At 46.5% G+C, this 26,036-nt stretch overlaps 3 protein-coding genes across 9 annotated transcripts; 2 read left to right on the forward strand and 1 right to left on the reverse strand.

Moving 5' to 3' along the window:
- Positions 1–129: 129 nt before the first annotated feature.
- Positions 130–9,735, forward strand: LOC125992173 (ubiquitin carboxyl-terminal hydrolase 15). 4 transcript variants are annotated; one of them, XM_049760849.1, is made up of 21 exons: positions 130–286; positions 790–917; positions 1,114–1,244; positions 2,136–2,262; positions 2,472–2,617; positions 2,701–2,762; positions 3,047–3,136; positions 4,632–4,779; positions 4,868–5,041; positions 5,118–5,276; positions 5,343–5,567; positions 5,629–5,712; positions 6,057–6,151; positions 6,219–6,407; positions 6,488–6,606; positions 6,678–6,938; positions 7,002–7,188; positions 7,245–7,394; positions 7,475–7,578; positions 7,667–7,755; positions 7,993–9,735. In XM_049760849.1, the coding sequence occupies exons 1-21, from the start codon at positions 198–200 to the stop codon at positions 8,323–8,325; spliced, it is 3,090 nt and encodes a 1,029-aa protein (XP_049616806.1). In that variant the 5' UTR covers positions 130–197; the 3' UTR covers positions 8,326–9,735. The 4 variants fall into 4 exon arrangements, with proteins under 4 accessions (XP_049616806.1, XP_049616807.1, XP_049616808.1 ...); XM_049760850.1 differs by lacking the exon at positions 3,047–3,136; XM_049760851.1 differs by lacking the exons at positions 130–286; positions 790–917; positions 1,114–1,244 and adding an exon at positions 1,492–1,578.
- Positions 9,736–9,798: 63 nt separating this feature from the next.
- Positions 9,799–14,546, reverse strand: LOC125992182 (protein phosphatase 1H). Of its 3 annotated transcripts, none has more exons than XM_049760881.2 (10): positions 14,023–14,546; positions 12,964–13,150; positions 12,494–12,865; positions 12,323–12,435; positions 12,171–12,255; positions 11,991–12,109; positions 11,862–11,925; positions 11,694–11,801; positions 11,470–11,621; positions 9,799–11,109 (listed from the first exon to the last, which is right to left on the reverse strand). In XM_049760881.2, exons 1-10 carry the CDS (start codon positions 14,256–14,258, stop codon positions 10,962–10,964), a joined length of 1,584 nt encoding a protein of 527 aa, XP_049616838.1. In that variant the 5' UTR covers positions 14,259–14,546; the 3' UTR covers positions 9,799–10,961. The 3 variants fall into 3 exon arrangements, with proteins under 3 accessions (XP_049616838.1, XP_049616837.1, XP_049616836.1); XM_049760880.2 differs by having other exon boundaries at positions 12,494–12,898; XM_049760879.2 differs by having other exon boundaries at positions 11,694–11,925.
- A 1,157-nt stretch (positions 14,547–15,703) lies between these two features.
- Positions 15,704–20,128, forward strand: il17rel (interleukin 17 receptor E-like). 2 transcript variants are annotated; one of them, XM_049760885.2, is made up of 18 exons: positions 15,704–15,919; positions 16,471–16,498; positions 16,615–16,764; positions 16,843–16,949; positions 17,014–17,128; positions 17,190–17,234; positions 17,304–17,443; positions 17,503–17,574; positions 17,642–17,696; positions 17,766–17,929; positions 18,350–18,394; positions 18,559–18,613; positions 19,322–19,458; positions 19,530–19,577; positions 19,645–19,705; positions 19,769–19,876; positions 19,941–19,992; positions 20,070–20,128. In XM_049760885.2, exons 1-18 carry the CDS (start codon positions 15,815–15,817, stop codon positions 20,083–20,085), a joined length of 1,503 nt encoding a protein of 500 aa, XP_049616842.1. In that variant the 5' UTR covers positions 15,704–15,814; the 3' UTR covers positions 20,086–20,128. The 2 variants fall into 2 exon arrangements, 1 of the variants encoding a protein (XP_049616842.1); XR_007489548.2 differs by having other exon boundaries at positions 15,708–15,919; positions 19,645–19,701.
- The last annotated feature ends 5,908 nt before the right edge of the window (positions 20,129–26,036 follow it).

Here is a 26,036-nt window from a genome sequence, read left to right on the forward strand (position 1 = left end):
AAGTACATTACAAAATAAAAACACTTGTCATCTTTTTAAAAAAGAACTGACACAACCTAAATATGACGTATGCGCTCCATTTGAAAACATGCCGTTACTCCATCCTGATTGGCTCAAAACACTGACGTACCACCCTTTCCATGCGCAACGTGCGTCTTTTTCTCTCCCATCATGCACCGCGGCATGACTGAGGAAAGATGGCGGAAGGAGGAGCGGCCGATCTGGAAACCCAGAGAGGAGAGGTCGCGGCACTGATGAAAACACAACTAAAAAAGGGCGACACTTGGTAAGAGTCGACTGGGGGGCATTTTTAAAGCGGTGCGTGGGCGCCGCCGGCTTCAGCCGCGCCTGTCGACTTCGCCGAAGCGGAGTAAAGTGGCGACTCCAGCACCGTGTTGACAGTTAGCTTGGAATTAGCTGTCAGCTTCATGTGTCTCAGCTATCCTGCGTTGAGGCATTCTCGAGTTACTATCCCAGCCCCTCCTAGTTTATTCCGGCACTTTTTTTAATTCATGACATATCTACAGGACGCCTCGTATATTGACTTAGCTATGGTTAAGCTAATTGCTAATTCCGAACCTGTCAGTGGGTTCGTCCGTTGACTTGTTAAGGGCGGAGTCGGAAAAACAAGCACCTGTCAAAATCACAGAGCCAGCTGGACACACTTTAAGCAACCCGAACTCGGTTCGACCATCAAAACTCACGTTTGGTTATTAAAAGTTAGTAGTTTACATTTGTAAAAACCATCAGTGACTCAAATCGAATTTAACTTTTTTGTCATCGTTGCAGGTACCTCGTAGACAGTCACTGGTTCAAACAGTGGAAGAAATATGTTGGATTTGATAGTTGGGACAAATATCAAATGGGGGACCAGAACGTCTACCCCGGACCAGTTGACAACGCTGGTCTTCTCCGAGGTAAGACCTCCTGACACGTTCTGGCAACAAATAGCACAGAAGAGCACAAACAGCATTGTTGGACTGCGTCTCTTTTATTTTTTGCAAGGTTCATGGAATTCTCCGCGGCATACCTTTGTGTTTTGTTGTCATTGTCAGGTTGCTTTGTGTGCTCTGCGTATTTGTCCAACCTCCCATCTCCTTTCTTTATTTTTAGATCGGGATGTTCTGGCTATCAAGGAGCACCTTATCGATGAGCTGGACTACATCTTGGTTCCTACGGAGGGCTGGAATAAGTTGGTCAGCTGGTACGGGCTGACGGAGGGTCAGGAGCCAATTGCACGTAAGGTATGACTTGACGAGAGCAAAAAAAAGTTGTCAATATTTTTAGGACTAGTTTTATTTTAACACAAGTGTTCTCATTATACTTTTTTTTTTTGCTATTGTCAGATGTCACCTGCACATTTGGCTAGTCATGCTATCATGGCTGCCAATGGTGTTGCCCCAACCCCCCCCTGGTCCCGATCCTGGTCCTCCCTCCCTCCCTGGTCCATTGACCCCTCCCATTTTACCATATATGCGCTGGGGCGTATCGGGTGGCCGCGGGGTTTCTATTTTCAGGCAAGGTTCTGTATGAGTGAAAAGCGACATGGAGCAGGCTCCGAGGCACAACATGAAGGAGGTTCATCGTGCTTTTTGTTGATCTCGCACGTGTTCCGTGGCGATCCCACTTTCTGTGTTTTGAAAGGGGGTTGGTGTCACACACCGAGGACTCCGGTCACGACATCTTTTCGCTGGCACCGGCCGCGTGATTGTCCTTGTTTTATTTGAAGCCCAGCGAGGCCCGCTGAGGTCACCGGATAAAAAGCTTTTGGCTCGGCGGTGATTTGAGAAATTCTTCTCGGCGGTAATTTTTCCCCTGCTAGCTTTCAGACGTGTCGAGATTTGCAACGAGCGAGGGGCGGTGATTCTGAGCTGGCGGGACATATGTTCAATCGGTCCTTTGGGAATATGAATTCAAGAGCGAGCGTGTCGGAGTCGTGCGGTGTTGAAATAAATAGGCTCGGAGCCCTCAGCTGTTTCCACAAGGTGCTGCTAATTTGGGCCTTCCACTCTTGACCGCGGCTCCTGTCAGACGAGTCGGCGGCCACCACACAAACTCACCTAAACGAAACGGTTTAGCGTTAGCCGCTAGTTTTGTCAACGCAAAGGAGTGACATCCTCGTGTGTCCGTCCTAGGTGGTGGAGCAGGGTATGTTCGTGAAGCACTACAAGGTGGAGGTCTACCTGACCGAGCTGAAGCTCTGCGAGGACGGGAACATGGACAACGTGATCACCAGGCGCTTCAGCAAAGCCGACACCATCGGTGAGTCGCCCGCTTAAAAGTTGCTTTGCTGAAGATGACAGACAGGATATTTAAATGCTCCTCCACTAGATGGCAGAAGCTTGACATTTTTTGTTTCTTGTGCCGTGTCCAATTTGAGTGATTGTTGGTAAACACTAAACTGATGCAAAGAGTGGCTGATTTATTTTATTTATTTGAACAATGTATGTTTTTTTTTTTTCCTGACGCAGACGTCATCGAGAAGGAGATGCGAAAGCTCTTCAGCATCCCCGATGAGAAGGAAACCAGACTTTGGAACCGCTACATGAGCAACACCTTTGAACCTCTCAACAAGCCCGACAGCACCATCCAAGACGCCGGCCTCTATCAAGGGCAGGTAGTGACGTTTTATTTTGCAGCTTTTGGCTCCGCCCCTTTCTTTACACCTCACCATTTTCTCTTCCAATATCTCTCTTTTAGGTTCTCGTAATCGAGCAGAAGAACGAAGACGGCTCGTGGCCGCGAGGCTCCGACACAGCCAAGTGAGCGCAGTCCCGGCTTCTTTTTTTTTTTTACCTTGTGGACCCCAAAAAAAAAAGTTTTCTCACAGAAAGTGAAAATAGTTTGAGATTTGAGTTTACACCAAGACATGACAGAATCGGATGATCATTTAGCCCTCCTAGCATGTCTCTCTCATTTGCTCAATTTATCATTGCCGACACATTCCCACTTTGCTTTTTTATTTTATTTTCCTCGCACCTTTTCTGTAGCTCTCCCTCCTCCTCCTCTCCGCTAACTCATGATCTATTCTTTATCTTTTTTGAAGGTCATCCGGTGCTTCCAATCTCTCCGCTTTGCCAAAGATCTCGCCTTCATCTCTCACAAACAATCATAACAGCAGCTTCAACAGCAGGAAGTAAGACGTAGTAGTAGAAGGGGGAGGGGGGGGGCACTTGTTTGGATGGCAACAGCCAGAGATGGAGCCCAGTGTCGGTTTACGGCGTCCAAATCGTCTCTTGCTTTGGATTCGGGGCGTGCGTAGAGAATATTGCCAAGGGTGCAGTTTCAATCGTTGGAGGTGACAGCGAGGAAAAAAAAATGTGATTGATTTTTTTTGGGTGACAGCAGTGCTAGCGGAGCCTCGAGTCATCTTAGTCAGCAATTTTATCCGGCAGTGGATGAGTTCAGGTAAAAGTAGGGCTTTGACGCGCTTCTAGGAGTCAATGGTAGTGAAGGAGACAACTTATTTACATCTTGCAAGGTAAAATGGACTCATTAAAAAAAGCTGAAATGTGAATCGACCGCTTTTACTGTTCATAAATGATATTTTTATGAATTTTATTTTGCATCCATAAAGGCGTCGGACCGCATGTTGACATTCCACAGCCACGCGTCATCTTTTCTCGGCTGCTGAGTTTGTGGCAGAAGCTCCTCCGTAGCAGTTTCATCTAAATTATGCATGCGGCCTCTTTTTTTTTTTTTTGTCTTTTGGGTGGCGACGCACGCTAGCAGTCACTGTCATTTCGAGCTCATTGCCATGCGCACCTTCTCGCAAGGCAAGTGACCTTCACAAGTCCTCTCCATCTACGTTCCTCTTCGCACGAGGCACAAGTAGCTGTCATAAAAAAAAAAAAAAAGCACTTCTTCCAAGATTGTTTATCGTCCTAGCTCTCTTTTTTTAAAAGGCATTAGAGCTGCCAAAGTGCGGCTTTGACCCAGGAGGCTTGGGCATGACGATGGCGATGTAAGAACATGCATCAACGTACATTTACAAGCTCGTGAATACTGCAGCCTCAGCTGGATGCAGTCGATTGCCCCCCCCCCTCTAGCCCCTCCTCCGCTCACTTCCCCTGCACTCTCTCTCTTTCTCTGTGCACCTCGAGCTTTGGTAGCGGCACTCTTGAGCATCCTTGCTATAAATATCCGCTGGTAGCAGAGCGGCAGCAGGCAGGCAGGAGGCGCCGGAGGGAGGTGCCGGAGATCGCATCACGGGACGTCAGATGATAACAAAGTAGTTTTGGAGATGTTCTAGTTGTCGGGAGTCTCTTCCGGGGCTGCGTCGAGAGGATGGAGCCGCGCTTCGACGATGCCGGAAGCGAGCGGCTTTGCGTTTTGTAGAGCCATGTGGGCCGGGGGTGGGGCTGAGATGTCATGCTACTGTGTTGCTGGTGGTGCCTGAGGTCTGAAACGGTAGAGCTGGACAGCAGGCGGGTGGAGCACCCTTCCGCCGCCATCACAGCCCTCGACCGCTGGGAGCCCCAAACCGCCAAAGCCGTCCCGCGGAGCTCTCAGAGGTCCGCTCGCTGCAGACCTCTTCCCCCCCCCCCCCCCCCAAAAACATCACTCCACCACTTGCTGTTTCACCCGTCAATTGATTTGCTCCTCACCTCGGGACGTTTTGTTTATTGCAGCGTGAAGAATTCAACCTTCAGCCTGCCTTCCTACCACAGCTACAGCAACAGCTACGAGTACTCGGAGCTGAGTCGGCAAAGCGAGCACGCCGGCCTGTGCGGGCTCTCCAACCTCGGCAACACTTGCTTCATGAACTCCGCCGTGCAGGTAAGGAACACGCCGCCGCGCTTGGAAATGAAACCACGTCCGCCGTGACATTCTCATTGTCCTCTGCTCGCTCTGGTGTCCCTCTCAGTGTTTAAGTAATATCCCTCCCCTGACGGACTACTTCCTCAAAGACAAGTACACGAGCGAGTTGAACGAGGACAACCCGCTGGGCATGAAGGGAGAGATCGCCCGAGCCTACGCCGAGCTGATAAAGCAACTGTGGTCGTGCAAATTCAGCTACGTGACGCCGAGGCCTTTCAAGGTTCATCACGAGCATCATTTTTTTTTTGGGTGGCATGACCTGACCTTGATTTTCCCCCCCCCGAATCTCCTTCCAGACCCAAGTGGGCCGCTTCGCCCCTCAATTCTCAGGCTACCAGCAGCAGGACTCTCACGAGCTGCTGGCTTTTTTCCTGGACGGCCTTCACGAGGACTTGAACCGGATCAGGAAGAAGCCGTACATACAGCTCAAGGATGCTAACGGACGGCCCGATAAGGTGGGGGCGGGGCCACGCTCGGCATGATCTCAACTCCACGAGTATTAAAACGTTTTCCTCGCCAAGGTGGTGGCCGAGGAAGCTTGGGAGAACCATATCAAGAGGAACGACTCCATCATCGTGGACATCTTTCACGGCCTTTTTAAGTCCACGTTGGTGTGTCCTGTCTGCTTCAAGGTCTCTGTGACCTTTGACCCTTTCTGTTACTTGACGCTGCCTCTTCCCATGAAGAAAGAGCGCACCCTGGAGGTGTATCTCGTCCGACTGGATCCTCTGGCCAAGCCCACACAGGTACCGCGAGTCTTCTAACATCTCGGCACGGTCTTTCACACTTAATTTTTTTTTTTCTCAGTACAAACTAACCGTGCCAAAGGTGGGCTACATCTCCGACCTGTGTACCTCACTCTCCGCTTTGTCGGGGGTTCCTGCTGAGAAGGTACGGACGGGCATTCCAATGTCAAAAAAAAAAAAAAGCTCTTAAGAGCCGTCACATTAAAACGCCGACCCGTGGCCATTTAATCATTTTAAGTGTCCTTGATCATACACAAGTCAGTCTTACGTCGGGCGACGTTTCGCCCTTTTTGTCATTGCGCCGGAAAAATGCTCTCAGTGGAGCGCAGACCTCTGCCAAGGATGAAGCATCCCGAATTTGGCAGCAAATTGCAAACCTAATAGAAATCCACTCTTTTGTCCCTCATCATCTTGCAAAGTTATAAAAAAAAAAATGGAATGAAAGTCTTGGATCTGCACCAATGTGACCCCCCCTCCCTCCCCTGACAGATGATCGTGACGGACATCTACAGCCACCGTTTCCACCGGATCTTCGCCACCAACGACAACCTCAGCAGCATCATGGAGAGAGACGATATCTTCGTGTGAGTGGCGGCGGGGCAAAGTCTCGAAAAGCCGTTAAGTCTATTAACCGCAGGAACACCTCCGTAGGTTTGAGCTGGCCGTGAACCGAGTGGAGGACACGGACCACGTGGTGATTCCGGTGCACCTGAGGGAAAAATATAAACAGTCGGGGTACAACCAGACGAGCACGCCGCTGTTCGGCCAGCCTTTCCTCATCGCCGTGCCGAGGACGCTGAACGAAGACAAACTCTACAATATGCTGCTGCTGCGTCTTTGGTGGGTTTCAAGTCGCCGCTTATCTCCAAGCGAAGTTTGTAATGCTTCTGTGTGAAAAAAAAGCCGTCTCGTTCTTGCAGCCGCTTTGTGAGATCCACCGTAGCGGAAGACGAGGACGCCCGGGAGGAGACCCAGTCGATTAAAGTGCACGCCGTCAACGGCAACGCGACCAATGGCGTGTTGGAGGAGGGGTCGCCGAGTGAGTCCTTCACGGAAATTTGTTTTTTTCTGACAGTTCCATTTGAAAAAAAAAAAATTGTCATACTTGAGGCGAGATGGAGACGGACGAGCAGGACGACGAGTCCAGTCAGGATCAGGAGCTGCCCTCCGAGAACGACCACAGCCAATCCGAGGACTCCGTGGGCGGGGACAACGAGCTGGAGAACGGCCTGGTCATCCCGCAGAACTCCAGCAAAGGCCAGCAGAGCAGCGGGCACGGCAAAAAGAGACTTTTCACATTCCAGCTCAATAACATGGGCAAGGAGGACACCAGGCAGATCCGCTTCGACGAGGGACACTTGCGGCTCAACGGTGGGGGATTCATTTCGCCGCCATCCCATTTCACGAATTTACTCATCCGTCGTTCTCTTGCAGATCGATCTTACCTCTCTTTGGATTGGGAACCCGAGATGAAGAAAAAGTACTTTGACGACACGGTCGTGGAGGACTTCGACAAGCACGAGAGCATGGAGTACAAGCCTCAGAAGAAGGCCTACTTTAAATTAAAAGACTGCATCGAACTGTTCACCACCAAGGAGAAGCTAGGAGCCGAGGACCCTTGGTAAGCTCCTCGCGTCTTCTCGTTGGCGCCGATAGCAATTTGACAATTCCATCCAGGTACTGTCCAAACTGCAAGCAGCACCAGCAGGCCACGAAGAAACTGGACCTGTGGTCTCTACCTCCGGTGCTCGTGGTCCACCTAAAAAGATTCTCCTACAGTCGCTACATGAGGGATAAACTCGACTCGCTCGTCGACTTTCCGCTCAGGTACGCACGTGGTGGATTCATCCATCATCTCACCTTGCCGCCATCTTGGATGGTTGATTTTATTTTTTTTTGACACGCAGCGATCTGGACATGTCGGAGTTCCTGATCAACCCCAACAGCGGGCCGTGTTGTTACGACCTCATCGCCGTGTCCAACCACTACGGCGGCATGGGCGGAGGCCACTGTGAGTCTTCCAAATTCCCGCACTTTTGAACCACTTTGACTTTTAACGTGCCGTCATCTACTCCCCCCCCCCCCCCCCCCCCCCACAGATACCGCTTACGCCAAGAACACCAACGACGGCAAGTGGTACAACTTCGACGACAGCAGCGTGTCGCCGGTCAGCGAGGATCAAATCGTGGTGAGTGCAGCGCTCATCATTTTAGAGACATTAAAAAAAAAAAAGTTTTACTAGCGCCACCCAGTGGAGGTTCATCAACAAACTCCATATAGTCTAGTTAGAGGATGTCGTGAAGTCCCGTTTAACCTGAGCGCAGTCAAATGGAGTGGAACTTTCCAGGCCCATCTTGTAGGGGAGGGGAGGGGTGGGGGGGTGTCAAAGGTTCTCTATTCATGGCTCCACTGTGCTCATGTGCAGTCCAAAGCGGGCTACGTGCTCTTCTACCAGCGCCAGGATACCGTCAAAGGCACTGGCTACTTCGCTCTGGACCGGGAGAAAGAGGAGGAGGACGGCGAAGAGGAGGATGGGGAGGGCGGCGACGAAGAAGAAGAAGAAGAAGATGGGGAGGAGGAAGAAGTGGAGGACGATGAGGAGAACGAAGGCAGACGGAGCACGTCCTCGGCGCGGGGCGCGGCCTCTCCCGTCGCTGTGAGCGACGACCCCAACGAGAACCGGCGCGCTAAGAGCGACGGGTCGGAACACGAGGAAGAAGAGGCGCCCAGTCGAGATGTTCCCATGAGCGCTAACTGATGAAGCAATAGAGGTTGCGATCTTTCCATCCAAAGCCATATGGACGCACAGCATGGCAAGCCGGCGCCATCAGGCCCACCCGGGCTCGCCAGGTCGGAGCCAAAGGGGGCGTGACCTTTTTACGGTACGCTGAGAATCCGGAGCCGTGGCTGAATCACTGTTTGCACACGCTGTTACATTTTTTTTTTGTTTCAAAAGGAATCTGTGGCCGTCGCGTTTGGAGGTCAGAGCAGTTTGAGCGTTTTTTTTTATATATCTCTGAGAGAAATGTCCGCTTTTAAGTCTGGTCGCTTTGTACATATTTTAAACACCGAGGTGTCGTCATCCCGCGCTCGAAGCATTGTGGACTCGCACAATCACCAACCATCCACTTTTTTGAAATTCCTCCATTTGCCGGACAACTGCAGTCATTCAGAGATGAATGTGACGTGACTTTTCTCTGAAAACTCCCCCCCCCCCCCCCCCCCCACAGGAATCTGCCTTCATCCCTGCGGGCGTTGCTCATATCAAATCTGCCCGCCCTCTTATTTATTTTCTTTTGATTAAATTGCCAAACTTGCTCTTGCTGTGACCTTGTTTTCATGTCCAGCTGTCTCTGGCGCCCTCTGTTGGCCATTTAAACACTCCACTTATCTGCATCTTTGACAACCTTCAATCATGACGTGCCATCAATGCCAGAGGAGCTTCAATCGCCTGCTATGCATTTTGCAGTGTTAGCGCCATCTTGTGTGTGCTCAGCCTTAACTTTTAAATCCCCTCCCCCCACTTTTTTGCATGGCCCCCTTTAAACACACTTGAATGTCATTTAAAAATGTCTTGACCGCATATATTGCCTTTTCTTTTTCCAATTCTCACTCGGGCCATGTTAGTTCTTTATTTTTCTTTCCCCGGGTTGGTTGAATGTGTCTCTCTCCAAGAGGGGTGACATGCCCCTGACCTTTTGGGTCAGGTTAAAAAAGGGAGGGAGGGTGGGGGGGAGTTCAGCACCTCTGCTTGCCTTGCTTTTCGGACGCCCCACCCCTCCCCTTCCGGAACGAGCGCGAACAAGACTGCTACGATAGACATACTGTAATGTACATAAGAGTTCACTCTGTGAGTGCACATTTGATAAAAGCTTATTTATTTATATGTAAGCATTTAATAACATTTAAAACTCTAGCAAGAGATGAAAGATTGGGAATGGAGATGATGAGGTGCTCTTGTCAGGGAGGGAATTCCTTTCTTCATTTCGAAATAAAAGGATGGCTCTGTTTGGGACTTTTTTTTTTTTTTTTATAAAAGAAATAACTCCAGGCGTCCTTGCATGTTAAGGGGTTTCCAGGTTTGGCTGCACTTGAGTTCACTTGGGTTTACATTTGAAATGTGCATGTGTATTTATACACAGTCTTCAATAAAGTTGTATCAAGCTTCTTTACCTGTCCATCTGACTTTGGCAAAAAAAAATTGTAATAGTAAAAGAAAATATAAATCAGACACATTTAATAATTATTTATTCAGCCCACCTTCTGCAACAGTGTTGCACAGTTAAGTAAACATTAAAATGTTTTTGGACTTCTGGAGGAACCTTATACAAAAGGTACAGTCGACATTCACAAAGCAGGAAAGTCACGAGGCCACTTTAATTCCCACCCGTGGCTGTTTTTTGCTAAGAAGTAGAATCCCGAAGAAAAAAAATAAATTAAGCACAGCTATTTCATTTTACAAGTACAGCAAACCCAATTTTTACATCTGCGGTGACATGAAGACGCCAATATCGGATGGACACGCTCTCTATCGACCCAACGTTGAACCTGAGTTGATGTGCAGAAGTTGGGTGGCACAATAGGGCGAGAAAAAAAAAATTACATTCATCTAATGGACAGAAATGAAGGCTGAATGACAAGTCGAGCGAGGATGAACATTCAATCACGTCGAAGGATCCAAAACTTTTTTGATGACCACAAAAAGCGTAATAAGAATTCTACATTTCTCGTGGAATGTACATGAGGAAAAAAATGACACCCAAAAAAATTCCACATTCTTCCCTCTGCACATCATTTCCAGCATCATGCCGCCATTTCTCCTTTCAGAATATTTCAAAATGAACGCCGTCAGCACAACTAAAACTAAATGACACTCAATTTAGCCGTACGACAAGTTACAAGAATACAAATTCGGTCGAGGCATGCACGAAAACATCTTTCAATTTTTGAAGTGACGTCAGTCGAATTAAAGTGCAATTAAGTCGTTTAATGTCCAACCAACCGTGATGCTTAAAACCGCCGTTGATTTTTAATGGAATGATTTTTTTTTTTCAATTTGGATCCATGCAAGTGATGCCAGGAAGCATCTGTAGATTCTCAAAAGCTACATTTTGGCCGAAAAAAAAAAGCCTTAGGTTCTATTTTACGATTATTTTATGAGCACCTAAAAAGCTAGACTCAATAGGGACACCTGACTTGTCTGATGCGTCCCAAAACTTTCGTCCAGATTGTCTCTTGGGTTATAATGCCGCTTAAGTCATCAAGAGGCAACGGTGAGCCGGTTTTGTGAGCTCCTGTTCGCACCAAATTTTTTTTTGGCTGGTCACTCCAACAGAAACATGTGCAAAAAAAGATTTTGTATCGAAGGGGGGGAAGGGGGGGGGGGGTTGCCACTCAGGGCTGACGATTGCCATACATCAACGGGATGATGAAAACGGAGATGTCGTCCCCGGAGCCCAAACGCTCGTTGGTGATCCTCCATCCTCGATCCCTGAGCACGCCGCGTGCTCGCATCACCAAATCTTGTGCTGCCATCGTATACCTAACCATAAGAAATTAAAATATAAATATTTTAATTTTATATATAAATTAAAATATATTAAAAAAAAATATTGAAAAAAGTATTAATTATATTATTAATTTAAAAAAATAATATATAAAAATTTAATTTAAAAAAGTATTAATGAAAATATTAATTAAAACAATATATAAAAATGTAATTTAAAAAATATTTATATTCAAAAAAGTATTCATTATATTATTAATTTAAAAAAAATAATATCTAAAAATGTCATTTAAAAAAATATTAATTAAAAATATATAAAAATTTCATTTAAATAATATTAATTGAATTATTAATTTAAAATGATAATACAAAAAAATATATATATTTGGTCCTTACCTGTGAAGGTCATCTGGATCACAGTTGGCAAGGAAGGTGGAAACAGCTTCAGCGACTTCCTGATTGGACAAAACATCCCAGAGGCCGTCCGTGCCCATCACCAGGACGTCGTCAGCGCCGTGCTCGTACTGCGTGAGGTTGTACACCTTCACCTGTGTGACCCAAACAGTGTGTTTCGTTGTGGTGCATTTCGGAATAAAGTTGGACTTGTCAATAGTGCTCACTTCGGGAAGGCAGGACAGGAAGGGCTTGATGTAGATGTTGGAGTCGTGAACTTTAAGGTCGTGGTCTCCAAGTCCACGCGTCACGCCGATGGTCGCCAACACCCGAGCCTGGAAAATCAACCAAGTTTTTTTTTTTGTCAGAAGTCCGAAGTCTGAATTCAACCTGACCTTTTTCCCTTCGCCGTATATGAGCGGAAATTTGAGATCTTCATCCTCAATGGTCTTATAGGCCCTGTTTGAAAGACAAAAGCAAAAATGTGACATTCTGGCCATCCAATGAGTGATGATGTCACCGACCATCCATTCATGGTGAAGTCCCGGTAGAGCATCCTCTTCCCGACCTCCTTCCGCTGGACCCTCCGCGGGAACTCCAAGTGTGTGAACTCGTTTCCCAACAGTTGAGGCTGCATGAAACCCTGATGATGGACAAACCCGTGTCATTTCAATCTTTAAAAAAAATCCAAAACCAAGTCCTACCAGGAATTGAAGCCTCTGTCGTTCGGATTCCGGCGTGAACTCGGTCGACATTGGAACGATCTCATTGTTCCTGATAATGATGGCCCTGTCAATCGGAGAGACGAGTTAGATGGAAACGCTTAGATTAAAAAAATCAGGACGCCCACGCGGACCTGCTGTCGCCCGCGTTGCCGACGTAGAGCTTCCCCAACATGTAGACCACGGTGAGAGCCGTGCAACCTCCCGTGATGTTGTACCCTTGCTTCTCCCTCTCGATTTGTGCGTCCTGAGATGGGATTCCAGTTTACGTCCAAAAATGAGGAATACAAACGTTGAAGTCCTACCATCTCTTTGAAGGCATTCTCCATCGCTCCGATCACCAAGCTCTCATGCTGGATCTTCTTCTCGGTGAAGAACCGCGGCGGTGGCGGCGTGTTGCTAGGTGAGCTCGGCGCCCCGGCCGCGCCCCGAAGCGACGCCGCCCTCGTCAGGGAACGCTGGTGAGGACCCGGCGTGTTTCCCTGTAGGTAGGGGTTGCCGTCGGGTTCCTCGCCCAGGATGGTCGGCGGCAGGGAATCCAGGTTATGCAGGATCTCCATGACGGATTGGAGCTGGCAGGCGATGTGGTGCTGGAGCAGGCGGGAGGCCACGACGGCGGCGCCGGAACCAGCATGGCCGTCGAATAACGCCCAGTAGTGGAACATGAGACCCTCATCCTGGAAAGGCAAAGTAGTCTCTCCATCTCCATGCTAAGAAAGAAAATATCTGGTACAAATTATGCACAAAATATAGTCACAGAGCAAAATGGCCGCACCTCCGGATGCTTGTGTTCCAAGTAGACTCCCGGGCCTTCGCCGTTGGGCAGGGAGTTGCGTCTCTTAGCCGTGGGGGTCTTGTTGGGCGTCGAGGGGGGGCAGTAGCTCATGGGCCGTCTTCTCACCACCACCACCTCGCAGCATGCCTGGTCCTCGTTCAGAGCGCTCTTTCCAGCATTAATCACTCTGGATAAAATATAAATAAATATATAATAAATAAAATAAATATATAATAAATAAAATAAATTAAAATAAAATAAATATTAATATAAATAAAATAAAATAAAATAAAATAAAATTAAATTAAATTAAATTAAATTAAATTAAATTAAATTAAATATGTATATTAGGGTCTTACTTTTACATGAGCAAGAGAGCGAGAAGAAATAGAGAGTGGAGGCGGCGGTATAAAATAAATGACATCAAAGTGTGCCCTGCTTGCTTATCAGACATCTCTGGAGGGTGTGTGAGAGAAATTAGCATGACTATTTTTAGAAGGCGACTGTGGGTTGTTTGGTGCTCACTCGGCAGCATCACTGACTCACAGCTGCATGGGCAAGACGGTATATGCACCATTATATAAGGTCAACACATTGTTTCAATTCCAGAAAAAGGATTTCACGGATATAAGTTGTCATTGTGACTCCTTCTAATTTATTTCCATGAAAAAGCTGTTCTTCCCCAAGCGTTATAAATCTAGCATGTTATTAGTTTTGCTCCAACCCTGAACTCATCTGCCTGACTCGTGTCGGATCAGCAGACGAGGCCTTGGAACACAATAGGTTCTTTTTCACTTTTCCGCTCTGAGCAAATATAGTTTAGGTTATTTATATTTTCCCCCCTGCAAAAGTGGAATCTAAATCACGTGTCTCTTATCTGCCATGACCTTATTGCGTTTCTTTTTGCGTGTTTAATGCAACATGCACGCAAAATGACGTTACGCATAGGCTCTCACAACAGGTGCAGCTTAGAGGTCTGCGCACTTTGCGCATGCGCTCCATCTGGATCATTGTTGTGATGCCCCCCCAAAAGGCCAAGACCCGTTTGGGCGGACTTACTCAGCGTATCCGGTGGCCCACGGTAATCTCCTGGTCTCCTTCAGGATGAGGATGGGCCGGGCGATGTGATCCGCAGAGCACTCAATCTCATCCGGGGAGAGTCCGAGGAACTCCGGCCTCATATAGGGGAATTTGAGAGGCAGGTCCGAGCCGGGGCTTCCACCTCCTCCGGAACCACCACCGGTCATGATTCCACCCATAAAGGCGCCCACGGCCGACTTGACTCGGGTCAGCATGTTGGTGGTGCGCCGCGGCGGTGTGTCAGGCGGCCGGTGCGCGGCGCCGCGGCTCCCTTTCCCCGGATTGCCCCCCAGTTCGGCCGCGCTGCTCGACGACAGAACTCGATGGGATGACGCGGTCGGTCGTTCAATGCCGCATCGATATTGGGGCGTGCAAGGGGTGGCTCGCACCGGGGACGAATAACGCCGAGGATGGCTTAGTAGGCAAAGCCGGGCGCGCCTCCATGGAGAGCCGGAGAAAACATCCCGGTCGTCGGGAACGCGGAATTATCGGGTCACGTGACGCCTCCGTAAACCCACGCTGCAAAAAATGAACCCTCTGCTTTTATTTACGTCATGTATACGTGTAATGACTAGTTCATTAAAAATACATCACAACTGTAGAATACAGCGTGGGACAAAAGTAGATATGCACATGATTAAATCGATTTAAAAAAAAAGGTTCAATCGGCAAGAACACTAACAATAGTCATGGGAATAACAATAAAGCATTTATAGGATTTATTTTGGTTTGATAGTCAGACATTTCATTTTTGTTTTCTCATGTTAAGCGCAAGGCTCGTGTTGTGCTCGGCATTTTTTGCAGCGTGCAGAGGATGAGCACTCCCCAGAAGGAGGATAAATCCTCGCCGTAGATGCAATCAATCATCTCAATCCTCGATTGAGATGCAACCGACATCTAAGTGCAGCATGACTGATTATTTAAAAGAAAACTATGTCGTCAGACTCGCCATCAATTTATTAAATAACCTATAAAAATAAGATATTGCGCAATAGTGGAAATGGAAATATAAAAAAATGAAAAAAATAGCCAGTAACCAACCCATAATTGTTTTTTTTAATAACACAACAAATTTATTCTAAAAGCCCGACGAAAGATTTATCGTCATGACGTAATTGAAACGCCATCCTGCAATACACCTCGCATCCTGCCAGAGGGCGCTATTTATCCGCACTCGCTATCAGTTAAAGGAAACGATGCCAGCGATGAATCAAGAGAAGATAAAAATCTCCAGGGAGGAGAAATAAATCCCATGTGATTTCCAGTAATCATGGTTTGTGTTCTGCTATGTGTATTTCCTTTAATTGCGTTTCCTGAAAACTTTACCAGTGCTTATTTTTTTTACTGTTGCTCAAGTCAAACGTTTTTGTGTGTGTTTTTTAGATTTTTTTTGTGAATACACATTGATTACCTAATTTCACTGTCTGTTGCTAATAATAGACTCTTGTTTTCCAGAGTCATCAAGCTCCGCCCCCTTCAATCCATCCATCCACTGTCTGAACGAGGATCGCGGGCGTGCTGGACCCGATCCCCTTAGACTTTGGGCCACCCAATCACATTGCTCAAAAAGACCGAAACTCACACCTACGGGGAATTTAAAATACAATCAGCTGAGCTTGCATGTTTTTAAAACGTGGGAGGAAGCTCCGCCCCCATGATGTCACCAATTATCACCAATTCCCTAGCGCCATCACACCACCACTGGGAGATACTGACATCACAAGCACATCACTCAAATAAGAGTGGGAGTCGTGACTGAACAAGTCCAAAGATGATCCTCTGGGCTGCCTTGCTGATGTGCCATTTTGGGTTTGGAGGTGCTGGACCAAACCTGGAAGTGGAAAGGATAACGGCATGTGGTACCAAGTGTTCTCAGGTACGTCTGCTTCCTTCTTGATTGTTTTACACACCCCAAAATAATCCAGAGGGGTTTTCAGTTTATATTTATAATTGCTGACTCACATTTAAAGTTGAATATTTTGACAGAATTTTCTGATACCTCAGTGAACCGACGAAACAAGTCAAGTCAAGTCAAGTCAAGTTTATTTGTATAGCCCTAAATCACAAACAGTCTCAAAGGGCTAACAAACATTTAATTGACTTTCTATTTTTATTTTGTATCATGAAAATACAGGTAAACAAAAACTGGAGTTGAAATATTTTTTGTAACACTATATAGAAACTTAAAGTGAATGAAACGATTTATTCAGCACTATATTATTTTTTTATTATGGAGTAGTCCTTTGATTTATTTATGTATTTATTTATGTATTTATTTATGTATGTATTCATCTATTTATTTATGTATTTATTTATTTATGTATTTATTTATGTATTTATTTATTTGTTAATTATTTGGTATTTATTTTTTTTATATTTATTTTTAAAATTATATTTCAATTTTATTTGTGATTCTTCTCCTCACAGGGCCTTCAATGCAAGACCAAGCCAGCTTGTGAGTGCCGACACAATCCGAAGTGGTCTCCTGTCCGGTTAAACAGGAACGACATGTGATGATGGAGGAAGTCATCTGGTGAAAAGTGACTGTTTTGTTTTGTTTTGTTTTTACAGATTTTGTTCCTCCTCCTTGCCGGAAGCCTATTGACGGACTTGACGTGACCGCTGTTTTCCGCAACCTCAGCTTTTCCACTGTCATGATGTGCGAGGCGAACCAGAAATGTTCCTTGCGCCTTCGGATCAAAACAACTGCACACCTTGCCAGTACGTTCCAATATTAAAAGTACTTGCAGTATCGGTGCTTGGTATCTACAATTGTCCTGGTATGTTTTCAACCTCCAGAGTCCATCCAGGGCTTTTCCATTTGCTCCGAAACGCCAGGAACGCCGCAAAAGTGCCAAAGCATCAGCATCTCAAAAGCATCCAGGCGGAAAATGGCTGGGATGGAGGTACCGTGACCCTGAACCTCAGCACTGTTACCGTTTGTTAAAATAATCCGACTTATCTTGCTAGGTGGAGGTGGAGAACGACTGCATTGACGTTTCTCCGCGGCAGAAAGTGAGAGTCAGCGTCACCACGTTCCCGAGCTACTGTGGGATAATCCAGAGTGGGATTTACGTGGCTCCAGGTACTCAGAATTTCGTGTTTTATCTGTGAAACCTGTTTCATAATTTTTTTTCTGACTCCAGACTGCTCATGGAAAGATCTGAGAAGAAACATCCCAGAATGCACTAGTGAGTACCCCTCAAAATGTCACCTCTGCTCCCCCCCCCCCTACCTGAGACTAACTAGCTATCCATCAGCTGGTCGGCTCTGGCATGACGTCGACCTGGATCGAAAAGAAATTCACGTCGGGGTCAGCGAGGCCCTGCAGGGTCACGACTACCATGTGCGATTGTGCCGGAAGGATTTCATCTGCGTCGGCACCGGCGCCAACGCTATGGTAAGGCCTCGGACAAGAATCGGAATTTGAACTCCAACTTAATCGTATCTGTCTCCCAGATCAAGAAAGAAGAGCCCGACAAGAGCGTGGTTCTGTCTTTCTCCAGACCGTTGCCGTGCCTGTGCATTGAGGTCAGACCTCCGGCGGAGTTTCTATGTATTCGATGAACGCCGATTATATGTTTCCGATTATCCGCAGGGTTGGCCGGCCGTGATGGACGCCCCCAGAGTTCAGGTCTGCCCTTTCAAAGACGGTGAGTCTTCTGTTGCGTGATTTTTATTTTGTAAACTTGATTGCTAATATTTTTCGCGGGTCCTCGTAGACTTGGAGGAGATGTGGCACGGGATTCGTTTCGACCCGCTGGAGGAGGCGCTGTCGTGGGAACCTGCCTGTCCGCTTTCGGCTCGGGTGACGCTGTGCCAGAGGCGGGAGAAAGACGGCTGTTCTGATCAGGAGAGCGTCTGGCGCGATATCAGCAGAGAAATGGTAAAGAAAAAAAAATGCTGAGTCGTCAACGCCTCGTCATTCATTCATTGGTAATTGATGATGACTCAGAGCTTGTTCATTACGATTGAGCTGAGTCATGATGTGACTCAGTTTCGATCATGGAAAAACAAGTGATGTGAATCTATCATTCCATCTTTCATTTCGAATATGTTAAGTGGCACAATTGTGAAATCCCGCTGACGTAATTTTGGACGTGGGTGTTTAACTCAAGCATGTCTGCTGGCATTCAAGTTGTAAACATTCTTAAAGTGGAATTTCTACGTAAATCATTCGTGGTTAAAGAGAAACAAAACGCCAGTGCTATGACGCATGAAGCTGCTGGAGTGCTTTTTTTTTTTTTTTTTCCATGGAATGTTGTTTGGCTCACACGCAATATATATAAATATTGTTGCTTTTCAGATAACATTTGCAAAAGTGGACCCTCACCCTCAACTGTGCATGGAGGTAACAACTCTTTATTTTGTGGGGCGGACATTTTGACCTAAAATGTAATGGGGGCATTCTTAAATACATCTAAATGAGTAAATAAACAAGTATAAATACAGAAAAAAATGTGAAACATAAAAAAAATAATAAGGTTTTTAATATATATATATTTTATTTTTTAGTTCACGGCAGGCAACCAGTCTTGGATCAGGTGTCCTTTTGTCGAGAGACTCCAAGGTACTACTTTTAAAAAATAATTTAAAATTCTTCATATTTAGTAGGTGTTTGTAAAAATGCCCTTCAAGCAAGTACAAATTATAATAAACTAGATTTGTTGTTGCTAAAAATTTTCAGCGTTCTTTGAGTTGAGGTAGGATGCTTTATTTTGAAGGGCATTTTCAGGCGATGCTACTTCCTGTTTCACCTTCGCTTACATACATCATGTCGGTTACTTTGATACAGCAGTTATTGACAATGTAAGTGGGTCTCCTAACAAAAGAAATGAACAATAACATGTGTATAACCTTTAGGAAAATGTATTATTGCTCCAAATGTTCGTTTACATTCCTTTAGAGGTCCGTTTTCGCGTGTTAGCACGATCGCGAATTAGCATCTTTCCGCTAACTCGTTAGCCTGCCCAGTACTTCTTGTTAACATGTTACACGTATATTTTCAATATTTATACAAACTTTTCTGTTTATACTAATCATGTATTATTTACAATTATTTAGTGTTGTAATAATAAACTATGCACAATACTGTTTGGTGACTTATATACGGTTTTGTTGTTTTGGCGCCATTTTGTGGGCTAGAAACTATATGGAAGTGAGTTGTTGACCTTCATGTAGTGCTTTGAGGTCACCTTGTGGCATTTCAATGCAAAGGAATTAAGTAGAGGAACTTTAACGCGGTTAAAAAAAAAACAAAGTGACTTTTTATTTGCAGTGTGGGACGTGACCTTGACGCAACAAGGGTCAACGCTGACATCACGCATCAACGCCACTTTCTCCATCGACGCGTGTAGGCCCTCTCAAGACTCCACCGTGTGTCACGCAACTGGGACCGGCGTGACCGTGCAAGTGGTAGGTCGCCAAGCGCGCCTCGCTCCGTCACGTCCGCAAGTAACCGTGGCGACCGTATTTGTCTTCATCAGGGGGAGCGCTCATCCGTCAACTTGATCCTGACAGACGTGTGTGTTCTTGTGAGTTGCTCGAATAAATACTCGGTTGCTCAAGAGAAGACTTGACTTATGTTTTGTGTTGGCACAGGTGAGGAGGACCGATGTGAATTACGCCGCCACCGTCCTTCACTGCCCCACCCAGCAAGTCAGTAAGTTTATTCTTTACCCCCCCCGTGATGGCCATTTGTGCGATTGTCTTCTTTTCTTCACAGGTCAAGGGTCAACTCTCAGAACACAAGCCGGCTGGGACGTCATCTCACTTGGTCTTGGCCTCGCCGCGATCAGCGTGGTGGCCTTGGCGTTTCTTTTGACGATCGCAGGTAAAGTTCAAACCGCCCTGGCCGACTTGATGTGCTGACCGCTGAGTATATTTTCTCTTCTTAGTTGATCGAAGGAGAAAGGAAACAAAAATGAAGTGCGTTGGAAAACACATCAAGTAAGTCACCCCCCCACCACCACCACCTCAATCACCTTTTTCCTGTCACTAAGTCAATTTTTTTATTTTTTTGGCAGATTCTACACTTCTTAATGACTCTATATGAAAATGAATAAAAGACAAGAAAAAGGTCAAACTATTTGCTTTCTTCCACGGATCCAAACAACCCAGTGAGTCAGCGTGACCAGCGTGTAAGTAAACACTCTCTATGAACTCTATTTATTTTTTACGTCCGAGTTCCCGTCAATCTGTTTTGAACTCTCGCTTGTTCCTCAACGTGTGCACGTGTCACTCCACTCGTTGACATGATTACGTCATGAGTTGGATCTTCCCGTTCAAAGTCTGCACGTCAGTCATGCCATGTTTTTGTTATATAAAAAGTAACAAAGATAAATCAGCATGCCTAAGTCCATTAAAAAAAGTCAAAATAACCAACAGTGATGGAGTAGCATAAGTGTGCACACCCTCTTATAACTGGAGAAATGGGAGTCGGGACCCACCTGCCTCCTTGTGAATTGCCTCAGAACAGGGGTGTGTAGACTTTATAAATACTCAGAATACAACTGTACTTCAAATGAGAGAATATGCGGACTGCACACTCGGGATCACTTAGAAACGTTGTCGTTCCTGCTGCTCTCTGAAACAACAGAAACAAGGTAGGTCTTTTGTAACCTGTAATAAATGTCAAGAGTTTCCGTAAAACAATATGTGACACTTCCTTATTAAATGCTACTTATAGTTCCTTTCAGTTTGCATTGAAGGGGAATTACCAGTGTTATTTTGTCAAGTGGGATTTCCATGCTCGCTCGCAACTCCATCACATGATGGTCATAGTCCTCTTGAAGATATCTCGATCCTGCTCAAGGTGACGAAGCAAAAATGAACAATATTAATCATTAAAATGTGTGGACAAATATGTGTAATCTATTAATTGAGTTCACCAATTTTCTTTTTATTCGTTTAAAATAATCTTTTACTGTTGATGCTATATAATATTGTCCACAAGGGGGCAATGTTGACTAACTTATTGCTCTAACTCAGTTGCGCCAACATGGGTGACCTAGTGGAACAATTACAGTGATGAAAGCAGTTTTCTTCTTATTTTATTCCTATTATTTATTATCAAACGTCATGTTTTCTCTATCAAAGTGGATATTTGTACTTCTAGTGATGGACAGCTTGATTTTGGGCCTTCAAAGGGTGCATCTTTTAGTCCAATAATGTTTGGACATCTGTGTAAATAGTCTCTATTGTTCTTTGTGTCGACGCACGCTTATAAACAGACTCCTTATTCTTGGATTTTGGAACATGCGGCACGATCTCGTCTCTGATGTTGCTAATGGCTGAAAATTACGGCTCCTCAGATCCAAATAATGACCCAGGTAACGGTGTCCAGAGGTTGTTTTTTTTTGCGGGGTAACGTAAGAGCGATGGTTGTGTGCCGCTCCGGCATCTCAGGCCTTCAGGTTGGCCTTTTGTGTGCGAGTCCATCAGTTGGTCCATGTAAGCCCACGCGGGGGGAAAGAATGACAAACACACAAGCCAGAGACAACAGACAGGGATGAGCTAATCCTTATGGAGAATTCCAGACATTCCGACAGGGTGTTGTTCCCCGGGCGAGTTCATCGGCGAGCTGGGCTCGCGTCCGGGCTTTGCGTTAAACAAACAGGTCTTTTAGAACCGCGCCGAGTGGAAATTTGATGTCAAACACACTGAGGAGGCACTCATAGCCTCAGGTATGCACGGAAAGACCTGCAACTGACAGGAGGAACATGAGGGGGACTAGGTGAAAGGTTCAAGGGTGAAAGAGAAAATACCGGGAGCGGTATATAACCTTCAATTTGCATAATAGCGTTTCAGTTTGACTTTAAAAGTGGACATTTTGAACTCCCTTGCCTACTTGTAGTAGTTTGTAACATTGGTGGACCAGCCAGGTGTTAGCGTTAGCGGCGGTGCTAGCATTATAGTTCAAGATACTCCTGTAAATGGACCAGCACATTTTTAATAATCGCCATGGCGACCCAGCCATGACACACCACCCACGGTGTTGACATTAGCATCACAGCTAACATGCTGTTGCGCAATGCTTCTGTTTTTTTTACCCTTGATAACTTTCCTCTGAATCAATGCTAATGCTAATTTAGAGTTGTGTGAACATTCCCACACATGGTGTATTTCAAAACATGAAATTGGAGGCCCGGGGGGAGTTAATCAAGGTAGGGAGGGCTTTCGAAGAAAAAGTTTAGCGCACTCGGGTAGGTCCTGTTGACAAGAAACGGAGAAGCTCCCTCACACACTCACAGAGGCCCCTTTGTTCCTTTTGTGAGTCATTGTAGAAACGGAGCACAGCTGTAAACAGTCCAAATCAGTCCATTAGGCCCAGAGGTGCCGGAGCGGCTCGGCGTTGACTGTGTATCCGGAAAGAAAACGGAAAGCTTGAGTCATCAATAAGCAGAACAGTGGGATGAGTGTGTGACATTGTGTGTCGCCTTGGGATAATAGAAGGCCGAGACAGGAGGAGTTTCCGAGTTTCGGGAGGGAGAACCGGCGCGGAGTTGCACGGGCCGATGAGCTCACGCCTCCCCCGGCTGGCGAACGTGGCCTTTTCCCTGGAACTCCCATCTTCACGCTATCCGTCAGCTGTCTCCTTTTTTGCTCTGCAACGCGTACTGTCGGAGGATTACCGTATTTGGATTTTCCACTTGGCGGGTGGGTGGCCGGCTGTTAGATTTTACTGGCACTCTTTGTAATGGAGACTGGCTAATATCTGCGTCAAGTGGGGCTGACATGACTGACCTCTCGGCAATGACGACGTGAGCTGGCGTAGCCTAGCAACCGCTGTCTGGTACGACGTTTCGTGATTGACATCTCAACTGGCCGTCGATTTCATTAAGCGACTCTGTAAATGTCAGCAAAGCATCCAACGGATACTCCTCCACAGTAGTCGTAACCCTGCCGCTAGCTTAATGCTAATGCTAAATAGCATCTTGCGTTGTTGCATCTCTATGGCTTGCCATGAAACTGTGTTCATATTCTTTATCATCTGCAAAGAATGACTATTAGTGCCGCACTGATGGACAAAGTAAAAAGTACAGAAAAATAATAATAAATAAATAATATTCACTTTCTATACACACACATAATCAACTGTAAAGTTTTCCTGCTTTTAAAAATGGCCGCCGTCCGTAAATGCCTGAGTTGCCGGGCAATATAATACTCGTGAAGAGCCAAAAAGGACCGCAGCAGCCGGCCCTTTTGTCCGCCGCGTTGACCTTTCACCCTCGCTGACCCCGGCACACGCCCGGCCCGCTGCCGGCGCCCTTCCTATCATCCCTGCTTGTGTTTGTTGTCACTTTAAGAGCCACGTGAGTACACGGCCATAATTAACCCCCCCATCCTCCCTACACACACAACCTGTGACCCTTGCCGTTTCGGCCGCTGAGGTCAGGACACGTGCCGATCGGCCAGCTGCGACGGTCACACACTCCTCTGTGTGTGTGTGTGTTTGAGACACTGGCAGGTGGAGCCGAGCGGCGTCCACACAACAATAGCAAAAGCACGAGTGGGAATACAAGTGCGAGCCAACTCAGCACAAACATTGTTGCCCAGAGACAATATAACCAAGAGGGATTCCAAATGTCAGTTTTAATACCCCAAAGTCATTGCAAATACTGTTAGAAAAATATTTACACACAACCTCAGGGTGGGGCTAACCTCCCCCCCTCCCCTTCCTGTGCACAAACCCAAGAACATCTTCCAAGATGGCTCAATTTCTTCTGTCTTTGTAAAATGAGTAATGCAGAAGCTGTGTTTTGCAAAAGGGGGTGAACCCCGCCCCTCCCACTAAGCAGAGCGCAATGGGGACGGAAGAGGAGGGGAGGGGCGAGTGCCAGGCCGATAAGCTCCCCACTTGTTGGGCTTTACTTGATAATCGCTTATGTGCGTGCGTGCGATAGGTATGTACACAATGTGGAACATCATCCCGTGGTCCATTAACGCCACGCCATTGATGGAGCTTCCCGTTTTGGGGAGCTGGCGGCGTGGAATTGGAAGGCTAACCCAGGTCACCTTTTAGAATGCTGCGCTTGCGTTTTCTGCTCAAATGTTTGCGGATGCACAATGCCCCAGCGAGCCCCGGGGGCGGAGGGTTGAAAGGTCGGAGAGGTCAGGAAGGGAGAAGCATGCAAGCTGTCAGCAAAGATATACTCAGACTTTATTGTCACTAGACTTTCTCCTTCGGGGAGGTCGTCGTGATGCCACCTTATTATTAATATTTCAGTTTTAACTGGATCGGAATCAGATCGGCGGATTTACATCGCAAATTAAATTCAAATCTGGATCAGACGTATGTTATACACATATTTTTTTGACGCTGGAAGAAACAAGGAGGAGGGAAAATGGCGGGAGAAGTGGATGTGCAAGGAGGAGAGCTTGCTTGCAGGAGGGAGGGAGGGGTCAGGAATCAGAGCAGATGGCAGACAGCGCCACCCCTCCTCCACTCTTTCACCCCCCCCTCCCTCCGCTCAGCGGGTTATGGAGTAGGGGGCAATTAACGACAGAACCCCCCACCAACCCCCTCCACATGTGTCTGTCACTGAGGACCACTCCATCTTTCTTCCCCCTTGCGCTTCTGCTCCTCCATTAGAGACAGGTGCAAGGTATCCTGACACCTGTCAATCAAAACACACGCAGTTGGCGTGCTGTTAAATATACCGGGTGGGCAGGCGGGTGGGCAGGCGGGCGGGTGCGCACGTGCGTGGAAAGCCACAGGCCGCTTCCACCAATTTTTTTTTTTTTTTCCTGGAAGGCAGACTTTCCAGGCTTCCCGGCGACCAATAATAAGCCTTCTATCTTCCCCCTCGGAGCCCGAGCCGTCTTTTCCACCGCCCCGTCCTTTGCTTTTTTCCTCCCTCTCGTTCCAGCGACCGATGATTAGAATAATACGAGTAAAACGTTTTTGTAAATTGCGTGGGAATGCTGAAAAACTGAAGTCACTTGCCGTGGATTTGATTGAATGATTCATTTGCAGTTTTCCAATATATAAGATGTGATATGAATATTTTGAATTAGCATATTTGAACCGGTTGAGAAACTGATTGGGCCAATATGTAAAAAAATGTTTCCGTACATTTTTCAGTTTTTTTTTTTTTAATCGAAAATGGTTAGTCAAATCTGGATTAGTGCGTATACATTGCAAATTGGATCTGATACAGATAAGTACCCGACAGTCGATCATTAAGGTCTTTTAAAGAAGAGTCGTCAGCTCTTATTTAAATCAGTGCAGTCAGGATCCGATTCAGATCAATACATTTACACAGCAAGTTGAAATTAGTTTCGACAGAGATGATCATTCAATATCCATTAATTAATCAAGACGAGACGAACGGGTTGGAGAAATACGGAAAGGTCAAGATTCGAGTTAGAAATCCGTCCTCCAGTCCAGAACGACGTCTCGGCTCCTCCACAGTGGCCTAGTGTGGAAAGCCCTTTTTCAGACATAAACAAACCATTCTAAATGCTCAGCTGTTCCAGCGGGGTTCACAAACAGGCAACATGGAGCATAGGCTTCCCTTTTAAGGCCAAAGACACAGCAATAGACAGAGAAGCAATATTGGCCAAATGAGGGCGGGACCATCACAAAGAAGCATTCATGCGCCGCCATATTTTCCTCATAAACACTCAGGCGGGTGCTTTGATTAATCCGAGGCGTTAACTACCCCCATTATTTGATTTAGCGACTCCGATTGTTCTCTCGGAATTTGTGTTCTGGACTAAAGTATCAGGAGATTCTTTTCTGGATCTTTCTGCGGCGGTCCCACCGGGGCACGTAATCCCGCATCCAAACGTAAATCGTGAAATACAGCGAGCATAAAAAAGTAACGACCGCCTCCGAATCAATCACGTTAGCTCGTCGTCTCTTCTAGATTAAGAATACGCCATTGAGAAGGGCGACCGGGAAGAAGTTTTTTCGGGGGGGGGGGGACCCCGTTGCTAATCGTCGGCGCGCGTTCGGAACTCCCGCACAGTGGCGTTCTGTCAGTGTC

This window comes from Syngnathus scovelli, chromosome 22 (genome assembly GCF_024217435.2).
Source record: "Syngnathus scovelli strain Florida chromosome 22, RoL_Ssco_1.2, whole genome shotgun sequence".
NCBI lineage: Eukaryota > Metazoa > Chordata > Actinopteri > Syngnathiformes > Syngnathidae > Syngnathus > Syngnathus scovelli.